At 45.8% G+C, this 23,192-nt stretch overlaps 1 protein-coding gene across 5 annotated transcripts in view; it reads left to right on the forward strand.

The window, feature by feature from the left end:
• Positions 1 to 23,192, forward strand: part of LOC144785799 (uncharacterized) — a 672,618-nt gene that overhangs the window by 222,456 nt on the left and 426,970 nt on the right. For all 5 annotated transcript variants that reach the window (XM_078664619.1, XM_078664623.1, XM_078664622.1 and 2 more), the window contains exon 2: positions 5,313 to 8,101. In XM_078664619.1, coding sequence (XP_078520745.1) covers positions 5,313 to 8,101 — 2,789 coding nt within the window. The remainder of the gene's footprint in view (positions 1 to 5,312; positions 8,102 to 23,192) is intronic.

Below are 23,192 nucleotides of genomic sequence, written 5' to 3' on the forward strand. Positions count from 1 at the left end.
TGGGTGAAAGAACGAACTTTGAGTCTGTAAGTGGTGATATTAAGGACTATCAGTACCAGCATGCCACGGGCCCACTGGGGCGGGACTCTCTACTTAAATAAAGTCAGCTGTTCTTAACTCTGCTTGCTGCCTCCATATTGCCAGTGAACAAGGGCTCCGAGGAGCCCGAAACGCGTTTGGCCTTTTGACTGTGTGAGGTCGGCTGACCTGTTTGCCGCCTGTGAAGTGCTGTGCGGAATCCTGCTGTGAGTGGCATCCCACTGGGACAACCTTTTTCGTGTATACTAAGCGGCTAGTCCGGCCGCGGGATGCCCTGACTCTTTAATGTGGTTCCATTGTGTTCGTAAACACGAGCACAACGTATGGGCAGTGGGAGCCTCATTCGCAGAGACATTGGCAGCGGGTAACAGCGTCATCGCACGTTCAACCGGACACGGATGTGGAATTTTATTCTGGGGCAGAAGCAGAATCCACTGGGTGAAAGAACGAACTTTGAGTCTGTAAGTGGTGATATTAAGGACTATCAGTACCAGCATGCCACGGGCCCACTGGGGCGGGACTCTCTACTTAAATAAAGTCAGCTGTTCTTAACTCTGCTTGCTGCCTCCATATTGCCAGTGAACAAGGGCTCCGAGGAGCCCGAAACGCGTTTGGCCTTTTGACTGTGTGAGGTCGGCTGACCTGTTTGCCGCCTGTGAAGTGCTGTGCGGAATCCTGCTGTGAGTGGCATCCCACTGGGACAACCTTTTTCGTGTATACTAAGCGGCTAGTCCGGCCGCGGGATGCCCTGACTCTTTAATGTGGTTCCATTGTGTTCGTAAACACGAGCACAACGTATGGGCAGCGGGAGCCTCATTCGCAGAGACATTGGCAGCGGGTAACAGCGTCATCGCACGTTCAACCGTACACGGATGTTGAATTTTATTCTGGGGCAGAAGCAGAATCCACTGGGTGAAAGAACGAACTTTGAGTCTGTAAGTGGTGATATTAAGGACTATCAGTACCAGCATGCCACGGGCCCACTGGGGCGGGACTCTCTACTTAAATAAAGTCAGCTGTTCTTAACTCTGCTTGCTGCCTCCATATTGCCAGTGAACAAGGGCTCCGAGGAGCCCGAAACGCGTTTGGCCTTTTGATTGTGTGAGGTCGGCTGACCTGTTTGCCGCCTGTGAAGTGCTGTGCGGAATCCTGCTGTGAGTGGCATCCCACTGGGACAACCTTTTTCGTGTATACTAAGCGGCTAGTCCGGCCGCGGGATGCCCTGACTCTTTAATGTGGTTCCATTGTGTTCGTAAACACGAGCACAACGTATGGGCAGTGGGAGCCTCATTCGCAGAGACATTGGCAGCGGGTAACAGCGTCATTGCACGTTCAACCGGACACGGATGTTGAATTTTATTCTGGGGCAGAAGCAGAATCCACTGGGTGAAAGAACAAACTTTGAGTCTGTAAGTGGTGATATTAAGGACTATCAGTACCAGCATGCCACGGGCCCACTGGGGCGGGACTCTCTACTTAAATAAAGTCAGCTGTTCTTAACTCTGCTTGCTGCCTCCATATTGCCAGTGAACAAGGGCTCCGAGGAGCCCGAAACGCGTTTGGCCTTTTGATTGTGTGAGGTCGGCTGACCTGTTTGCCGCCTGTGAAGTGCTGTGCGGAATCCTGCTGTGAGTGGCATCCCACTGGGACAACCTTTTTCGTGTATACTAAGCGGCTAGTCCGGCCGCGGGATGCCCTGACTCTTTAATGTGGTTCCATTGTGTTCGTAAACACGAGCACAACGTATGGGCAGTGGGAGCCTCATTCGCAGAGACATTGGCAGCGGGTAACAGCGTCATCGCACGTTCAACCGTACACGGATTTGAATTTTATTCTGGGGCAGAAGCAGAATCCACTGGGTGAAAGAACGAACTTTGAGTCTGTAAGTGGTGATATTAAGGACTATCAGTACCAGCATGCCACGGGCCCACTGGGGCGGGACTCTCTACTTAAATAAAGTCAGCTATTCTTAACTCTGCTTGCTGCCTCCATATTGCCAGTGAACAAGGGCTCCGAGGAGCCCGAAACGCGTTTGGCCTTTTGACTGTGTGAGGTCGGCTGACCTGTTTGCCGCCTGTGAAGTGCTGTGCGGAATCCTGCTGTGAGTGGCATCCCACTGGGACAACCTTTTTCGTGTATACTAAGCGGCTAGTCCGGCCGCGGGATGCCCTGACTCTTTAATGTGGTTCCATTGTGTTCGTAAACGCGAGCACAACGTATGGGCAGTGGGAGCCTCATTCGCAGAGACATTGGCAGCGGGTAACAGCGTCATCGCACGTTCAACCGTACACGGATGTTGAATTTTATTCTGGGGCAGAAGCAGAATCCACTGGGTGAAAGAACGAACTTTGAGTCTGTAAGTGGTGATATTAAGGACTATCAGTACCAGCATGCCACGGGCCCACTGGGGCGGGACTCTCTACTTAAATAAAGTCAGCTGTTCTTAACTCTGCTTGCTGCCTCCATATTGCCAGTGAACAAGTGCTCCGAGGAGCCCGAAACGCGTTTGGCCTTTTGACTGTGTGAGGTCGGCTGACCTGTTTGCCGCCTGTGAAGTGCTGTGCGGAATCCTGCTGTGAGTGGCATCCCACTGGGACAACCTTTTTTATATATATATATATATATATATATACATGCTCCGGGATCCTTGCCCGTGAGTGGGACTATATTCAGTACTTCCGATTTTGATGAGGATCCCCCGGAAGAGATCTAGGATTACAGGTGAGATGTGTAGCTTTACCTTGTGATAATTCTTTAGACATGACTTGACAAATGCATTGCTTTTTTTGCTTGCTCTATGCCATGTTGTTGATTGCAGTACATAACAGGGGTTTGAAAATTAAGATCGTGCAGGCACAGTATGAGGGACAGTCACATTTGGAGGATAGATTTATTGGGCATGCCTTGTAGTTGAGGCAGAGTGGGATTACTGAGATCAATTCAGCTTCTTCAAAAATCCAATAAGACTTGCTTTGTTACTTGCTGCGGTGCACTGCATCTGTGTGGAGGGTTAATTTTGTGGCTGTTGCTCTATCCTAAGGATATTTTGAAGACCTATAAACCATGTTTAGAGCATACTTAACTAGATATTAACGTTGAAGAAAATCCCTTTGATGACATTTGTTTATAATGGGGATATGAGGAATTGAGGACTTTTACAATCTGATTTTACTCCATCTCACCTAGGTCTGTAAAAACTTGGAACCACTAGATGGGCATCTCCTACAGGTTTCCAAAGACCCCAGAGAAACAGGGCAATATAGAGAGATGTTTAGCACCAACAGCTGCTGAACCTCTTCCAGATTAGTCAAGGCCCACGCAGACAGTGGCTTTCTCTCTGTGCTGGCAGTGGCTGTGACGGGCTACCAGCATGGACCCGGTCTCTGCTTTGTAACTGAGGCAAGAGAGCATAGCCCTCTGTGAAAGGGGGGGGGGGCGGGGGAGGGGGAGAGGGAGTCCGGACAGGCTGCCAATAATTGTATTGTTGTGTTTTATTAGAGAAGGGTGAATGATTCTGAGAGGTCTGGGAAGGTGACCGGACTTAAGGTATTACTTTTTTTTCAAATTAGTCAAAAAAGGATAGGAGAAATGCAAGAGGGAACCAGAGACAGGTTTTTATTTTTTAATTGGATCGAACAGAGAAGGGGAGTAGGGAAAGGCGGGATACATGAAGAAGGGCATTTTCTGTTTAGTGGACCAATAACATTTCCTTCAAGGTGCTGCCAATCCATTGGATCATAATAAAAATTGTACCAAACTGAAACTGTGGATAGCAAGTTGTGAATAACATAATGTTATTCACCACACGGTTTTGAATAATGCAATAGACAACTTGAGCTTGTCTCTTATTGTCTATGATGCCCCTTAGATTCCTTTACTAAAATGTAGTCCATTTGTTGACGCCTACAAATGTATATTTGTTTACTTAACTTTCAAAAGGGTATGCCAATTGTGTCCTGTACATTTTGTAAGTCTAGTTTACAAAGGGCCGGATTTATATATTGGAGTTATGTATACTCCGTTACGATAGAGTATACATACCACCAATATGAAGTTCCGCCTGCCTAACGGGCCTTCAGTTATGCCACGGTGGAGGCTACTTTGTCTCTGCCGTGGCCAAACTTCTGCAACGGCCATGTAGTCATATTTGACTGTTTCTTACTGCCAGGTAAAGCCTGGCGGTAAGAAACAGTAAAAGATTTATAATGCTCCCCCACCATGGGAAAATACTCCCATGGCAGGGGGCGCGTTATATTTTTTCTTTTCTAAAAAACAATCCAGTTTCGGGATTTTCTTTTTGAAAAGAAAAAAAGAATACTGTTTGCTGTACGGCTACACCCTGCCGATGCAACCCTGTAGCAAAAAGAAAACTGCCTTGACAGGAACCGCTATGACGGCAGTTCCTGTCAATGCCGTTATAAATGACCGCCTGCTTGCAGGTCATTAAGAAATTTGGCGGCCTGTCTGTCAGTCATGGGTCGGAGTCATTTACTCCTTGCCCATTTAGGCACAGTGGTCCACCCTCCCTGATGTAAGTCAGGCCCAAAGATATGACATGGTGAAAATAAGGAGATGTAGTATTCTCAATCCAATATTGATTTCTTCTCCGCGCTCTTAATATAATTAGTTTTTCACTTATATTCTCTCTATTTTCTTATGCCTCCCTACCACACGGGATCACATATGCTTTTTTTGTACTTGGTCTTTTGTCATTTATAATTAATTATATCCTGTCATCTGGAGAGGTTTCTATGAACTAAATTCATTAAATTAATATTGCAAATATTAAATGATTAAATATTTATTCTCAAGTTGTGTGCTCTGTCTAATTGGAAAGACTGGATCTAAAAAAGTATATAGTAAATTAGGAGGTTCCCACACCTCTCATATTTCTGTTAACGTATTATCTTTTACCATATTCACAAATGTTTGCACTTGTGCAGATCTGAATATGCCTGAAGCGTACTTCAGATGCTGCTGTGCAAATGGAATTCACTAACCTTTCTTTAAGTGACTCTTATAGGGGTTACAAGCATCTTCAAAGTTGCTGCAGCACAATTCTTTCTGAAAAAATACAGCAAGTTTAAATCTGAAATGATCCAGACATCTTATAAATGTTCTCTAAATTTATATTTGGGATTCAGGTCTCTAAATGTCCTAGCAGATATTTTAATATCTCCCTCTATTATCATGAGATGCTTGTAAATGTTATTAAACATATTGTTTCATGGATCATTCTCGTTCTTATGTTATTTATTACTGTACTCTTCTAGGTATTCTCTGGACCAAGGCACACCAAGACTTAGAAGCTTATGGTGCACCGCATTATGGATCTGATATGGATGGTGCACATGTAATCAATGATGATGGAAAGGAATCCATACTGACAGATGTGTCTCTGAGAAAGGGTCCAGATGTCCTATTACAGAAACCCAGCCTCGAGGCCGAGTCTGCAGATCGCATAAATAACAACCAACAACCTTTTCAAGAGGATAATTTGCAAAGTCCAGGTCCCTGTGCCTTTAAAGGTGACATGGAAGTGGAACAATTGTCTGATTCCAGAGATGCAAACATATCAGGCAGTGAAGGAGATGATGAACAAGCTGCTGCAGAACATGACCATAGCTCAGATTTGAAAAGCGTGTCTGATGCTGAAGATGATTGGGGAGGCTCGTTAGATGAAAATCAAGACTCTCTAAGTGACCGAAGTGATTTACTGGAGGAACTAGAGGACTTGGAAGCACAGAACGTACTGGAAGATGAGGGCCTTGAAGCAGATGACCAGGGGATCTGCGTAGATGACCAAGAAATTGCCGATGTTTCAGACGAAGATATAGGTGAAGCAGAATCATTGCCAATTGGTGGTACCTTGTGCACACACCAGGAGAACTGCCAAAATGAAATTCCGATTGTTGGTGGCACTTCCAAGGAATATACTCAGTCAGCTGTAGAGGAATATGGATTGACGTATAAAAAGCGTAGTAAAAATGTAAAAGAGCATTCAGAATGCGGTTTGTCAACACACCAGGATTCACAAAGCAAAATACCATCCCTTGTGACAAGAGAACAGGAAATTAAATTTGCATCAATCTGTGATTCAGGAGAATGCTTGTCCTCTGCCATAAATTATGAGCACAGTGGCTATGAGGAAGTTGAGCTGATGGCCAGAAAAAGCAAACTGTTTTCTTTTCTAGATGAAGAGGATACTTACAAAACAGAGACTGATGGCATGATTTTAATCAAGGAAAATGTTGGCAAGATTAATGTCAGTCTGCATCAGCAGGCACAACACGAGTACCCTGGAAATCCCACCAAAGGAGCCAGTGCATTGGTGGGTGCTGAGGCACCTTGTGATGTGTTGGGAAGTGGGGTACCACCTTTGAAAGAATTGCTTAATGGCCGTCTCGTTCATCAACAAGTATCATCTGAAGATATATTGTTAAAGCAAGCATCTTTTCCTGGATGTTCAGAGATAAGTGAGCAGAAATATGAGGCAATGCAACAGGATGAATTAATGACTTCAGACATTCTAATCTCTAGTGAAATCACAATTCAGCCAGAAGGATTTGACTCTGGTGCAGAAGAAATAGATGTGAAAGTAAGTGACCAGTCTGAGGTTCAGTCTTTAAGTAGCCAGGACGAAGTATATCAGGCGAACTCTGAAACGGAGGAAGATGTAGACACGGAGGACAATCATGGGCAGCAACATGACGGGAGACTGTTTCATGCTGAAAGCATTTATTGCCCCCCTGGTGCAAGGAATTACGAGTATTGCGTAGAAGATAGTTATGACAGTGCTGAAGATAAAGTGGAAGCCAGAGAATACATGGTTGACAGGGGTCGCGACATCTCCGATAAACTGGACCCAGAAATCCTGCAACTTCTGGAATTGCACCTACTTAAACAGCAGCTTGTAGTAATTGAGGAAGAAGAGGAGGAAGAAGAAGAAAATGACTTTGATGGTTTCCATGTTAATGCAAACAAACTGCATTTTGAAAACTTTGGTCCTTCTAAAAAGATGGGCCATCTGCTGGATATGGTCTTAGAGGAACCTGAAATATTGGAGGAAAAGGAAGAAGAAGAGGATGACTTAAGAGAAGTGCAGCTGGAACACACAACATCACCAAATGATGATGTAGAGGAGGAAACGCATTCTTGTGAAGAGGGCATCCAGGGATTGAACAATAGGGACTTTGCAGAGGCACACTGTGAAGATGTTGACATTACAGCTACATTTGCTGACTTGGGTAGAGAAGAGTCGGATAGGATTCTTCAAATAACACTGCAACCCGTTGTAGGGACCGAGAATTCATTTGTTGAAGACCTCGGCTTCTGCAAAGAAGAGGGGGGTCACAGGAAGCAAGACCACGAAGTTTACCATCATGACGAGGACTTGGACCACAAAGAGGCGCACATAGCCACAAACACAACAAATATTGCATTAAAAAATGGATTGGATGAGCACGAAAGCCTGAAAACTCCTAGGAATGGTGACCGACATTCAAAGCAAGATGTGCACAACTCTCAAGCACTAGAACTGGGAAATAGATTACAGAGGAAAGCTGAGGATTCCCTTCATTTTAACCTGCATTCAACTGACAAAGTGACAGAAATAGACTCTCCTTTGTGTAGCACATTTTACCATGAGCTGGACATCTGTCACCCTGAAAGCTCAGTGAAAAAACAAAGCCTGGAAGGAAGCCAAACCACAGAGATCAAGAACATCATTTGCTTTGAAAATGTGCCGAAATCTTGTGGTTTGCGGGAATTAAGTTTGACTGCAGAATGCAGAGAACTTGCATCTGAACATGTTAGGTGCCCGTTAGAACTGTCTGACGAGAAAGGGCTGGTTGGCACTGGTACTTTCACACAAAATCATACAACTGAAGTAAGACACTCTAATCCCACTGCACTGGAACATTTGTCTTATGATGATGTGAAACCACATTTATCACAAAAGAACACTGCTAATCCCGCCAACATATCAGAACATTTAGAGGCTGAAAGTGAACGTGTCAACTCCGAAAATGCAACTGAAGCAGCTATCCATGAGGATATTAAGGTAAGCAGTTTTTCTTCATGAACAAGTTAGATGGTAGCTTAAACATGGGTTGTATATATATATTTTTTCTTCACAAAAATGGCATGCAATGCATTTTGCTTGGCACCACAAGAACTAAAAACAATGTGACATCAACATGGATTCCAGAATTGAAATGATTGATCATTTTCTTTAATAAAGCAATAGACTTGTTTAAATGTTGAAATTATTTTATATGTCAGTACTTTGCAATGAAGGTCTTCTACCAGCTAAATGCAGTACTTTTTTAGCTTTGTTAGGTCTCGCCTGTCGATGCGCATGCGCATCGAGCAAGCGAGACTATAGGGGCTCATCGACTCTTTATCTAACTTGCAAGGAATCGTGGCGATTCCTTGCAGTGCCCGTGACTTTTAAGCTCAATGCGCATGTGCATTGAGCTTAAAAGCGCGTGCACAGCCGCCCGCATTCCTCCGACACCTTTGAAGTGAAGCTTAGCTTCACTTCAAAGGCCCGGCTTCTTCACACCCACATGCCGCTCTGCCCCGCTCCGCCCCCTCCCCTGAGTCATCCTGCCTGCCCCTTCCCGCCGTGTCGCATTTCTCCTCCCCCCTCCCCTCTCTTCCCTCCGTCTTGTTTCTTTTGGCGATGTTCTTGTTTCTTTGAACAACTTCGCACAGCCTTCCGCTTGAGACTTGTCATGACGTTCGGCAGTCATAGGTACTTCTCCCAAAGGTCTTTGAGTGCTTTCTAGATCTTAAATTGTCCCATGAGGAACACTGAAGGAGCTGGTTGTCAAGCAGGACGTAAAATCAGCCCGAACAATCCCCATATTGTATCGCCCGACTGTCTCCGAGAGGATTTAGGTGAGTAAATTATACACGAACATTGCGCGCCTTCTCCCAGGGGTGATACCATGCCGGAGAGCTGATTCGTCCATCCATCCACCCCTAAATGCAATCCCCTGGCCGCAGCCTTTCCGGCGGGTTGTCTCTGTCTCATATGTCCACCCTAGCCCCGGAAGGACCTCTCCAATACTGAACATTCTCACGTCTGCTCAAAATAGTGAGGACATCCGACAAACAGCGTGTGCCCATCGTTAAACCTCCAATTGAGTACTTTAAAATGTTTAAGTCAACGGGTTATATAGTTACTAAAATCAGAATCAGCCATTGCATCCCTGTCGGGTAGTGGCAAGAGACCCCAACGGAACTTAACAACGATGTCTACCTTGGAGGAGACAGTTAATACCTCCTGTTGATAACGCAGGTTATATTCGGCTGTGTTCTTGCCCCGCGTGGACGAGATGCTGCAGAGGACGGTGAACCGAACATATAAAATGCACTTACTGTCCATCCCCAAGGTATCCCTGCTATTAGAAGCGCTTGCCGCACCTGTGTCCCACTAAGTGCCAAACGAGCTGTGACTATCTTTAGCCGCTGCTCTTCTAGCAGAGACGCATCTGGGAACGGAAGTAAATCTTTCTAATACTATAATTGTACCCTTTTCCCTGTCCTCAAGATACTTATTTTAATGAGAATTGATTGATGCACTGAGCGAATGCGGCATAGAAGAGGCAGCTACTCTCTCTCGCTCACTGCTGCACAATATTGTGAAAATGGCACAATACTGGATTCCCCACTGCTAGACTGTGCAAGGTTTAGTCACACTGAAGTAGTGCACCCACAAATGATGCAAACCCCGCATGCACGCACACCACCGCTCATGCTTGTGGCTGCGGGCAGCGTTTTGTTGAAAGAGTAGATCAAGTCAGATAACACATCCTGCTCTCTATTCCCTCAAGCTCAACAAACGTTGTGATTTGGTAGCCATCAGCTTGACCAAAGCGGTGGCGCTCATCTCCGTGTCCATTACTCGGACAAAAGACATACATGCATTTACAGGTTCCTTCACATGGGCTGTTCCCGTCACCATCACAGGTGCGTTAACCTAGAGTAGTAGTGTGGAGCCAGCTCTGTTTTGCGCTAGCCATACCTGACTGGAACGACACCCGGGACATATGATACATACACCGACCACAGGCTGGCCTTTGGCTGTCTGAAAAAGACTGAGTTCCCAAAGGTCAGTCGCTACAGGATGTGCTGACGGAAGATTTAGGATGATTCGCATACAACATAGGGTAGCTTACACGAACCCCCTAAAATGCTTTCTCTTGACATCGCCCCCCCCCTCCAAGAAACTGGAATGAGTGCATGGAACGGTTTTCTTGACGGCAGAGAGCTAATCCCAGGGGTTGATAAACCACTGGTTACTCAAGAACAGCTTGCTGCCCAGTGTAAAGCACCTTAGTGCCTTCTCAGGTGTAGTAAGCGCTATATAAATGCAGTTACAGTACAATACCGAGCTTCAAGACGTGGATCTTCTTGAGGGGCTGGTTCTTCACTGGTGTTGCTCATCTAGTTGCCTATTGCTGTTAATCAGACGACACACTGGCGAACCGTTCCGCATTCAGCCTTGCAGACATGTCGGATATTGTTCGGCGCCTAAATGAGTGTTGCCATGGACTCGGCCGTGCTGCTTATTAACCCAGACGGTGCCCTTTGACTCCGGGGCCCAGCTGACGTCAGCCCGATGTGCCTGCCTGGCATGGGTTGTTGGTGCTGCCTGCTGAATCAGCGCTTTTCTTTCCCAGAAGATTAGAAAGCAGGTGCCCTGCCTCCCTCTTGAGTCTGGACTGTGCTGTGTTTGTGACACTGCGGGCGGAGTACCAGGCTCGGCCGCTGCCAGACTCGGCCAGTGAAGCCCGCAGCCCTGCTAATTCCTTGTCTAATGAGTAATCCCTGCTCTCTGGATGTGCCTGGACTGCGGACGGGGTAATTATGAGGCAATCGCAGTAGGAAGGCTCGGGAAGGGCAGGCTGAAATGGGATGTCTTCATGTTATTTTAGCTCGCAGCTGTCAAAGGATGCTCCTAATTTCATATTTTTGTCACTGTTTTTATGTCTCACTCAGCACCAGAGTGGCCATGATTTTTCAGAAGGTAGAGTTGGCTTGCAGCCTCAACCTGTGGTTTGTGTGTTTCCTCTAAAATATTCATACGGCGATGTTACCCCTCCCATCAAAAAAATATAAAAACCATCTTCAAATCTCTAAGCATAAAACCCACTGTTGGGTGACATTTCAGACACAAGCACACCATATGTTAACTTATGACGTGCAGACGGTGTACTAAACACAGTGATCCAGAACCAACAGGCATACTGCTTCTTCCATAATGTGTGGCATGGACTTTGGACAAAGTAGTTCTTGTTCTAGGGGTCTCCCGCCTGCCCCCACATCAATGGAATTAGGTTGACGATCATAGTAGTTAGCCTAAGAAATACATAAATACATTGAGGGAGTTTGTTTTAGACCCAGGGCGTGTACACAGGAGCATGATGAGTTTCGAATACATTGGATCAGTGTTTTTTTGTTGTCCTTGGCACAACGAGTTTATTTTGCCTATGTTTTTTTTTTTTAATAGGAGGTGGACTGGTCGAGCTGCATCATACTTAGCCTGAGCCTCTACACTAACGCCACTCACCCTCACTCACCCTCAACCCCTCACCCTCAACCCCTCACCCTCACTCACCCTCACTCACCCTCACCCTCACCCTCACTCACCCTCAACCCCTCACCTTCACTCACTCACCCTCAACCCCTCACCCTCAACCCCTCACTCACCCTCACTCTCACTCACCCTCACTCAGCCTCAACTACTCCCCCTCACCCTCACTCACCCAAAACCCCTCACCCTCACTCACCATCACCCTCACTCACCCTCAACACCAACACCTCACTCACCCTCACCCTCACTCACCCTCACCCTCACTCACCCTCACCCTCACTCACCCTCACCCTCACTCACCCTCAACACCTCACCCTCAACCTCAACCCCTCACCCTCACTCACCCTCACTCACCCTCACTCTCACTCACCCTCAACCCCTCACCCTCACTCACCCTCACTCACCCTCACTCACCCTCACCCTCACACAGTGCAATAGTTCTCAGACCATTTCAGTTAGAGCTTTTAGAAATGTTTATGGCTTTTTTTATTTGTAATACTTTAGCATTGGCTACAGGAAACAAAAATGCTAAACATTTACAAAAAAAACCCATAAACAATTCTAAAAGCACTAACTCTAATGGTGCGAGACCTATTGCATTTCCAATGCTTGTTTTTACTATGGTGTTACATGCTCTGAAACATCTTGCTATCAAAGGGATGATGTTCCAACTTGTGTGCCATTAAACACTCTCTTATAGGAAAGCTTTTTTTGTAATCTGATTACTTTGAAACATCTGTGAAACGAGCCTTTCTGGTAGCACTTCTGTATTTAGTTTTTCAGCCCATTTGGAGGGTCAGTTTTTTTTATCAGTAGTTTATTTCTCGTACTCACCCTTTTCTTCCTTTCCCTTTAGCTTTCTTTTTATCCCATCTAGTGCCTTGCATTTTACCTGCCTTTGAGACCCTCATAGCATAGATCTGTTCTGCATAACTGCATGATTTTGCTCATTATTTAATTACTGATATTCATTATATATGTAGTGCTTTAATATTGGTTGAAGGTGCATCACTAGCTCGTGTTATGCATACAGTACACTAAGGCAAATGTGCAGAAGACTTTCTCATGTTTCATTTTTCACACCTCACATCACAAGTCACAAGGGCTGTTTCTTGCATAATAAAACGGAGAAATTGCACGTAAGTCGGATGTACAGGCATCTTAACAGAGAGGGTGTAGTGTCCACCAGGCAGCAGCATGTGCTGGTAGCAATATTAACTGGTGCTTGTGTAAACTGTTTGTTCTATGTTGGAAGTATCGAGTAGTTATTTTCTATGGAATGTTGTTACTTATTTTTTTGTATTTGGAAAAAACATAATAGACATAAGAGAGTGTATACCAAAATTCCGGGATTAACACAATATTACAGAAATACAAAATCTGTTGCATATTCAGGAAACAAAGAGGAAAAAGTCAAGAGGGTGAAGTGAAGAGAAGTGAAGAGATACTTATATAGCGCAAAACTGTCACCATACGGGTATCCTGGCGCTTTAGATTGAAGAAAGCCATTATAGCAGCGGAAACAGCTGTCTGTGAGATGGTCTATTGCTCGCCCCTAGGAAACAGCCAAGTTTTCAGGCTCTTCCTAAAACCGGTCAGCGAATTGATCTGTCTGAGATTCTGGGGCAGCTCATTCCATAGGCGCGCAGCCGCCACACCAAAGCCGTTATCAGATTAGCACTAGAGGAGCGAAGTTGCCTCTTGGGATTGTACCAGCTAAATCTCTCCTGCAGAAGAACAGGTCCCAGTTCGTGAACTGCTTTGTAAACAATAAAAAGAGATTTAAAGCAAATTCTCTCCTTGATAGGCAACCAGTGAAGATCGCTCAAGGCCAAAGCTGTGGAGGACCTACGCTGTCTGTTGAGCACCAGCTTTGCGGCCATAGACTGGACTCTCTGCAACCCCTGCAGAATGTATTGCTGTGCTCCTAAGTATAGGAAGTTGCTGTAGTCCAGTCTGCTTAGGATTATGCTCTTCACTACCAAAGAGCGAATATCATTTGGTAGTAACGGAAGGATCTTCTGTAGCATGCGTAATAGGGAGAGACAGATACTGATGGTTTTGTTGGCCTGTGACTCCATTTGGAGGTTACCATCTACCAGGACCCCAGGTTACGCACCGTTTTGGCAGGAGTCAAAGGTTCATCCTCGGGGGTGAGCCTGAACTCTGCCAGTAGAGGTTGAGACACTCTAGTAGCAGGAAAGAACACCACCTCTGTTTTCCCCCCGTTAAACTGTACGGTGTTTTCCCTGAGCCAGCCAGCAGTCTGGCGCATGCACTCCTGGAAAGTACCTATAGACACTGTTTTTTTTCCTTCCAAGGAGAACACCAGTTGAGTGTCATCGGCATAGTTGACCAAGTCTATTCCATAAGATTTAATAATGGGGAACAGGGGACACAAGTAGACATTAAAAAGAATAGGGCTAATCGCAGAGCCCTGTGGAACTCCGTGATGTACTGTGGATTTGTCAGAAATGAAAGGCGTCATAGACACAGCTTGTGAAATGAAAGGCGTCATAGACACAGCTTGTTGTCGTCCTGACAGATAGGATTGTAGCCACTGCAAGGCCCATCCTTTAACTCCTATAGTCTTCAGTCTTTCCACTAGCACTGTGTGGCTCACCGTATCGAATGCGGCTGACATATCCAGTAACACTAGGACCCAGGAGTTCCCATTGTCAGCACACATTCGTAAATTGTCAAGTACTGTGGCCAAGGCGGTCTCAGTGCCATGTCCTGGACGAAAGCCAAATTGCTCATTGTCCAACAGCAGATTGTCCTTCAGATAGCATGACAGGATTTTACTAACTGTCTTTTCTAGTATTATGATTGGATAGGGCAGGAGGGATATGGGTCTAAAATTTGCTGGAGTTGTGGGGTCCAAAGAGGTTTTTTTTTTAGCAGGGGGGTCACCACTGCTTGCTTCCATAACTCTGGCACCTCCCCTTCCCTCCAGAGACTGACAGCATAATTGTTGCAGCCAGGGGAGGGTTTCCTGGCCAAATGTTTTCCAGATTTTATGTGGAAGAGGGTCTAGGGGCGATCCTGAAGACACACTTTGGGCAAGAAGATAAAAAGAGTCTTCCGTAGGGATTTGAAAGTATTCCAAAGAGGTGTCTACCTGGTATCCCTCATACTCCTTCCTAAAAGGCTCATCTCGGCTGCTATGGTCGATAGGCTTAAGTTCCCCAACAAATTTCTAACATTTTCTCTTCAAAATAAGAGGCAATCTCATCTCATCTCATCGCAGAGTTTCTGTGATGCAACCACCTTGTTGCTCATACAGGCTGGACTAGTGAGATCCCTGAAAATATTGAAGAGCGCTTTTGTGCTGTTGGGTGCTTGCAGAATGGATTTAGCAAAAAAATTGGCTTTGGCCCTAGCAATAGACTCCTTGTATTGGGACTGTAGTGATTTTAAATTTATTTTATCTGTGTCAGAGTAGGCCTTCCCCATTTTCTCTCAGCCTTTTTGCATGCTACACATAGCAATTTCAGCTCCTCATTGTACCAGGGGGCAGAAGTCTTTTTTTCTATTCTTAAGTCTTTTTACTGGGGCTAGCAGGTCTAGGGTATCAGCTACATAGGTGCAGTAAGTTTGATAGTTTTCTCTTATTGAGACAGAAGAGTAAAAAGGATTCTGTTTCGGAGATGGCATATGGGTCCTGCTTTTGCCTAATTTGGCCCATTCCCTTTCCTTTTGGTAGGTTACCGGCTGGTTGTTACTGTCTTCTGCACCAGATGTCATAATACCAAAATGAATAAGGGAATGGTCAGTCCAGTTTTGGGGCAGTACCTCAACCACCGCAGTCTCAGTCTGATTTTCGAACAAGAGATCTAGGACGTGCCCTCCTAGATGGGTCGGCTGATGAACCAATTGGTGTAAGTTAGAGTTCTCACATGTGTGTCTTACATCTCTCAAATGGTTGTCTAACTTAGCGTTATCCCACAGGTTAAAATCCCCTAGGACAATCATTCTAGAGTGGGTTAGACTCAAGTTGGTAATGATGTCAAATAAGGCTTGATAATGAGTGTCTGAACCCGGGGGTCTATAACAGACCACTCCCGTGAGTATCCTACCTTTAGCCTCTTGAAGTGAGAAGCCTAGCAGTTCAATCCCCGTAACATCATCTACCTGTAGGGGTGCAAAATTCCACTTTTCCTTAAAGATCATCCCGACCCCACCCACCCCCCCCCTCCCCCCCTCCTCACCTCTTCCAACAGCCCTTTGTTTGTGGAATATTTTATATCCATTAGGGCAGGCAAAGCCCATTTCTACCGAGGAGTCAGGGCTAGTCCAAGTTTCTGTTAGGAAGAGAACGTCCAAATCCATGTTCTCTAACATATTGGACACCTCTAGGTAGTGCTTTATCAGGGATCTGCTGTTAATCAACCCACAGTTTAGAATCTCTCTGTCTAACCCCTTAGCGGCAGGGAGTGGGCAGTTCCCCTCCTCATCCCTCTTACCGATATGGAGTAGCTCTATTCTGGAGTACTTAATCCTATCCTGATATGAGCTGCCACTGGCAGCATGGCTGGCGCCGAGCGCGGCCAGAGCGTGGACTGGCTTGCCTCTGGCGCCATCGGTGTGCCAGGTGCGCGCACTTGCATTTCCTGTCTTAAATGGTTTGGCAGGTGCTAGAGCCCAACCACTAGAGCGCGACCCTGGGAGTACAGCAATCCTGCACCCAAGATGGCGCTGACGAAAAGCAGTGAACCCGATTCTCGCTAAAGTAGCGAGATGCAAGTGTCAAGATTTTATGTGCAGGTAAGCAGAACAAACAGGACTTTAAAGGCTAAATGAAGTGAATTAAAAATCAGTGTGGCAATTTTAAAACAATGCTGCTCGTAAAGGTGGCGAGCGTTCCAACAATCTACTAACAATATTTCACGCACAGCACTAGAGCACGACCGTGGGAGTACAGCAACCCTGCAGGGTAAAAAGAAAACAAAGGCTAGACATCAAGGATACCCCCATTATTCTAACCATAATATCCATGTGCATTTAGTTGGTTACAACAACTTTAGTTCCTTACAACGGCCGAGTTTGCTCTTTGGTCCTCTGAGGTTGTTTTTCTGCATTTTGTCACATGCCACTTTGCACTTACGTTGCTTAGCCAGTATTTTGACTTGTTTTGTGGTGTATTGTGGTCAGCTTTGTGGGTGACCGTTTGAGACTGCTGCAGCTACGGCCAATAGTGTTGCTGGCTTCTGCTCGCCGCCACTGTACCTGGCTCGCTCGCGGAGACTGGCAGGTATGGGTGTAAAGCGGTGGGGGTAGTGGGTGTTGTGCTGTGCCCAACCGCCCCTCAACAACTTCATGAACAACTTGATCTGTCTTTACCTTCCTTCGCATCTTGGTGTGGCTGGGAGCGGCGGCCCCAGTGAGATAAGGGTAATGAGGTAAGTGGTTCAAGTTCAACGTCGCTGCTTTTTGCTGCTTGCTACTGACCAAGGAGTACTCTTGTTGCTTTTACTGTTGGTGGTTCCCTTCCCACGTTACTGATGCTATTGACTGCCATTGACTGCCTGTCTGCTTACCTACATCGCTTGTACTACTACTCATTAGACTGTCCGGGCGAAAGGCAGGGCCAGGCCAGACCGGGGCTGTTCCAGAGGCACTTTTGTTGCCCCGTAGCCCATCAGAAGTTTGCGCAAGGAAGCTTCAGCTCAGCCCCCGTTGACTCCATCTTGGATTGTGTTTTTGATTTTAAGCACATTGTTTTCTGCCCCATGTTTAGTATCTGGTTTGGATTCTTGACTGACTGTATGGAGTTGAGTTTGATACAAACATTGAGTACTGTAGGATTTAAAATTGTATAGGATGGGGAAGAAAAATCCAGTAGAAGAGGCACTGCCCAACACCCCAACTTTGAAGTTTACCTCCATAGACTGCATGCTGGAGATGGCAATTGGGTAGTTAGGACCTAGATAGGGCTCTCAGAGAGGAGGTTGTCCCTAAGTTCAAGATCCCTTCCTCAGGTCTCGCATACCACCCTAGAACCCCACTTGGACCCTTATCCATAGGCCGTTACATCTCAGGGTTTGATGCATAGCTCTACCCCAGAAATATTAACTCAGGCATAGCTAACAGTCCCAAGTGCGTAGATCGATAGCTCCTTGGGACTCACTAACCACCAATTCCTTATTATAAAATGCAAAAGGGTTACTCGCAGAAAACAGACCACTAGGAGAGGGAAAGCTCTGGTCTCCGAGTCTCCCAAATACCCAACTCCACAACTAGATAAATCTTCACAGGGTAACAACCTGCTTTCCTTTCCCCAGCCTCAAGCAGCAATTGAGGGTTCTCACGAGCTGCCATCACAGCTTATGTCTAAACTACTGAAAAGGTGTGTAGATAGAATCAGGGATATAATAAAGGCAGAGCTAGCCCCCATAGTGGCTCACCTTGACATGTTGGATGCCAAAATACTTAAAAGCTCCATCCCCCCCAGCCAGAGGTAATAGATCTCTTCCCGCCACTGAGTCAACATACCAAACTGTAATGCAGCTGCAAGATAGATCTGTTCTGTGAGAAGTTGGCCTGATATATGATGTTCACTAGTTCTAGTGACCACCTTGTATCAGTCCAAGCAACCCTTATGGTGATTGGTTGTAAGTCAACCTTATAGACCAGCTATCCTAATGGTAGCGTGGACAAAGCAGTCTTAGGCTAAACTCTTTTGGCATGTGAAGTCGGCTGTATTACCATATGTAACCCCTTTACACCAAGTGGAAACCACACAGGATATATATTCAAAATATATATGTATTTATTACTACAAATAGTCCCCTGAACTCTTTATGAGCACAAGAGCAAACACGTTAAAACAATTCAATTGATAAATATACAAAAGTTGCACAAATATGGATAGGCCCTGGTGGCCCCTAAAACCATATACTAAAGAAGTGGTATAAGTACCTCGAGTCGAAAGGAAGTAAGGCCTAGGGCCTTGGGAATCGCTGGGGCTGTGCTGTACTAATGCCAGTTAGGAACTAGGAGGCCCACTGGATCTGGTTTGCAGTGCACAAAGTTAGAAGCAATTTACATTGAAGTCAATGGATGCGTAAAAGTTAAAAAGGTAAAGGTAGGAAGTCTTCCGGTCAGTCTAGAACTTAACCCTTTGGAATCTGGACACTAGGAGTGTTAAACTACTCGGGGGCAGCGGAGTGCCAGCGTTACCTCACCCACAGGAAGCGGATGTAGTGGTGCCAAAGTATATCGGGATTCTGCAGGAGTTCTGATGGAGCCTTGGAGTGTTGATGCTGCAGGCGACCTGATGTGAAGAGTTCGAGTGGATTCAAGGGTGGATCTGAAGTGATAAAGACCTGAAAGCAGAGGGGACAATGTTCAAAGTCACTAGCCAGTGACCGGCGTGGAACCAGGAAGAAACCAGGCGTTGTCGGTGCCAACAGGTGATGTCGTGAAGCTTGTCTCTTCAGCAGCGTGGACTAGGCGACGACGACCAGGAGTCACTCACAAGCTGTCCCACGTAGGCTCTAGTTGATGGCGGAGTCGGTTTCTTGATCGGAGCAAACAGGCCTTGGCTAATGCAAGCCACGCAGGAAACAAAGAAGGCTTCTCACTCTAACCAGCAAGGTCAGAGGGGTTGCTGCTTTTGGGAGCAGCAAGGGCCAGTCTGGAGTAACCAGACCAGCGGTGTAAAGTTGTCGTTTGGTCGGCAAGATGGCCACTAGCCAACGGACTAGTAACCGGATAGGCGCGTCGAGTGGAACAAAGCAAAAGGGCCCCACACAGATCTCGTGAGAGCTGGAGGGCTGGTCCTTGGTGCAAATGTAGCTCGTGGTGGGGCTTCTCAAGACCCCAAGCACAGCGTTGAGGGGGCCTCAGGTGCTGCGCAGTCAGCTTCTCGTGGACGTTTCAAGAGGTCCGGTCCCATGTCTCAGGTCGCCTCCACTCGTCTCAGCTTTGCAGGGACTGTGGATCGGGCTGTTAGATGTCTGGGAGTCTGGGTCTTGTCAGGCTCTGTGCTCGGGCTCCGGCGGGAGGCGGCGGCAAAGCAGTCGTTGATTGCTGGATGGTGCCTGTATTCACAGGGTGGCCACTCCTTGGCCACACGGGAGATTCTTCAGTCTTCTGAGCAGCAGAACGTCTAAGGTCCAGAGTTTCTTTTTCTTCAGTCGAATTTCAGAGTAATCTGCAGTCTTGGGACTCAGCTCCTACTTTTAAACCAATTCTAGGGGCTGGATTACCTACTAGGTCCCTCCTATGGGTGGGACCAGGAAGGGAGGTGGTTACACCCCCTTTCCTTTGTCCAGTTTCGCGCCAGAGCTGGGGCTGGAGTGCCCCAGCACCGGTTTGAACTGGCCTATGCACGGGGACACCTTGTGTGCCCCGGGCATGTCTGATTCTATTCAGCCCTACCTAACCAGATATACAAAATCCTGTCTGGGGTGGTGCTAGCACCTCCCAAGGCAGGAAACCCTTTGTCCAAGCCTCCCTCGCTGGAAGGACTCCCAGCAGCAGGAGGTCAGACTTGTGTCTGTGGTGGCAGCATCCATTTTGTGATGCTGAGGCACCGTTTAACTTTAACCGGGGTTCAGGTTCTGTACATATCGTGTCCCTCTAGAAGGGTGGAATGCTTCCCCCGTCGCCAGAATTGGCGAGGGGGTAGTATTCCAATTCGTATGACACCTTACTCAACATGTTTTGATAATGTCAAACCAGAGTTAGCATTTAACCGCAAGGTTCATAATTAGCCCTCCCGTTTTTATGGTATTTATTTTATTGCCATTTCCGTCTGTATTTATCCATATTTATTTTTTGGGGAATTTTATCTGTATTTATCCACATTTATTTTTGCCACAAGCAGAAGGCAATGCTGCAGCTAGTATTTTTCCACATTTATTTAAATTAACAATGCACACATGCATTCGGTTGTTATTGGTCAACACAATACATTCATCGGAAAACTTTGCCATTCGCAGAATGTCCCAAATATGCTTAAAAGTGCTATCACAAGCCATTTGTCTCAGAGCCTTGCAGTTTCTGTCATCGGCACAGAGTGCTACATCCTCTCCCCCACTGAACACCATCCTGCCCCACTGAGAGAAACTCCCACTCCCTTCAGCTACAAACCAATTATGCCCCGCTATAAACACCTAAAGCAATTCAATTCCAACTATGCACTAGTCAAGAGTAATTTGCTGCCTGAAAAAAGTAACAATATTCTGGCAAAATTAAACACTCATAGGGAATACAACTTAAAGCTTTTACATTCATTATTCAGAAAGCTAAGGACATGAAAAGAAAAGTAGCGCTTTACTGGCAAACTCTGTAAGGTGGCGCTAATGTGTTTGTGTTTGAATAAAACCAATCTGGCAACTTTGCAACTACTCTCTCTTGTTTTATTTAGTTATGTATTTATTATTTGTATTTTTAAACCTTTTTTCTCTCCCCTGAAGCCGTGTTTTAGAATAGAAAAATGTCAGAAAAAGACTTTTGTAAGACAAGTGTCAGATGTTCATACTGGGTAGAGTGACCAGGCGTCCCAGATTTGCCCGGACGGTCCCTGTTTTTCACCACCTGTCCCGGCAGATTTCAAGAAATGTAGCTCTTGTCCCGGTTTTTAGAGAGGGTCGACTGAAAATGGCAGGAGGTGCTTTATTATATTTTACAAAGCAGGGATAATTAGTGGTTGTTTCAAGAAAGCAATTTAATGAACAGGCAAGCTACTGGGTTTAAAAATTGCATTTTATGTGTGTTCTTACTGCCTATTCTGCAATGCCCTGCTGAGAGGCGCTGTCATTCTGTGCGCTCGTTTGAAGTTAAATTGTAGTCCTTCTTCTATTTTCGTGCAATGTCCCGGTTTTTGGCTTTCAAATTCTGGTCACCCTAATACTGGGGCTTAATCTGCTTCTAAGAGCTGGCGTGGGAAGGGAACAGAGCTAAGGCTCTTTAAGTTAAGACTGGTTGCCCAGGATCACACAATCTGGACATAACGGGCATGCAGATTTACAACTCCAGAGGAGCGTTTTGACAGCTGCTGGATTCAGTGCTTAGTTTGAACTGGGCGGCTATAGGTGGGCCCATCAGCGCTCATTTGCGGGGACTTTAATTATAATAAGACATTTACACAAACGAGAGAGAAAAGAATAAAAAAATATAGAGAAAAGCATCAATATAGGAAAGAAGGAGGAAGAGAGGGAGAAACGGTGCCAAAGGAGGAAAGCAAGGATGAAAATGAGCGTGCCAAATTGAATTAAAACAGTAAGGAGAGTATGCCAATGAATTAGCGAGGCAAGGAACTGAATCAATACGAGATCGAGGGTGGCAGGCTGCTGAATAACACTTTGGGCACCGGTACTTATCACTTTACAAATTAATCACTGCTTCCCTGTGTGTCAGTCAACTGAGCCCTGCCTTCCATCGCAGCCCGGGCTGAAAATACAAGGATTGGGTTTCTTCTCTTTGTTGCCCACTCCCCCCTGCCCACCCCAGGCGTGTCTGTGAGAGAGTGAGATCGCAGCCCGAGCCAAGGGAAGGGAGGGGGGCTGAATTCAGTGTGTGACAGTGATTCACCTCGAGGTGGGGCACTGAGATCAATGCAGGCCTCCTGGCACTGGCAGCCTTGGATCATCTGGGAGCTCAGGGCACAGTGCCTCCTGCTACGACCCCCATTGTGCAGGCACTTACTGAGCGCTAAAACAATGAACAGGATTAGCACGTACTTGCCTTTCTTTTGAAATGGCTGGCCAGGCTCACTCGAGGGGCGGAGTGGAGCCCCAGACATGGCTGGGGCAGCTAACAAAAGGCGGACAGATGCGCAAACAAGCATTTACAATGCAACGGTTTCGCCTTTAATAACAATATAGTTATTATGGACCACACCAAAGTGGCATCCAATGAGCATTGAGCAGACTACAGGAATATAGTGCAGCAAATTCTCTTACCATCAACCCGGACAAGACACAAATACTTGTAGTCGGTCGCTGTAAAAATAAACGAGACCTATTGGCTATGCCAATGCTTGTTTTTATTGGGCTGACGAGTATTATAAACTCAGGTCGAAAAACATAATGAGAAAGAACAGCAGTGGAGTCTGGAATGTTGTCCCTTCTGAAACTTACTCTAAAACAGAAAATGCTAAGAAATCACATAAAGTATTTCAGAGTTGTCTAAATCATTTCTGAATGATTATTAGAGCAAACACAGGGATAATTGCAATGTAACACACATTCTTTTTAACGTTTAACCACCCTTGTTCCAGAATTGTAAAACGTAAACAAGTGGACACTAGACTATTTTTTTCTAAAATAGGAGACAAACCTAGAAGATCCCGGTTTGTATTTTCTAGGATTTAATACTGAATCTAAGTGTGATTTGACTATAAATGCAGCACAGCCTCGTTGTGGTAATCTTATCTGAATATATTTGTTTTATTATATACTAAACCGATCGCCTGTATTTTAGTTCGCTAGAGGGACCACGATTTAACTGCAAAGTAAACGTTTTCAGCAGTGTAGCATACCGTGGTTTAAGGGGCATTTTTTTTTAGCCAATAATTTAGTAAATCCTTAACCATTCT

The sequence above is a fragment of the Lissotriton helveticus genome, chromosome 10 (assembly GCF_964261635.1).
Source record: "Lissotriton helveticus chromosome 10, aLisHel1.1, whole genome shotgun sequence".
In the NCBI taxonomy this organism is placed as follows: Eukaryota; Metazoa; Chordata; class Amphibia; order Caudata; family Salamandridae; genus Lissotriton; species Lissotriton helveticus.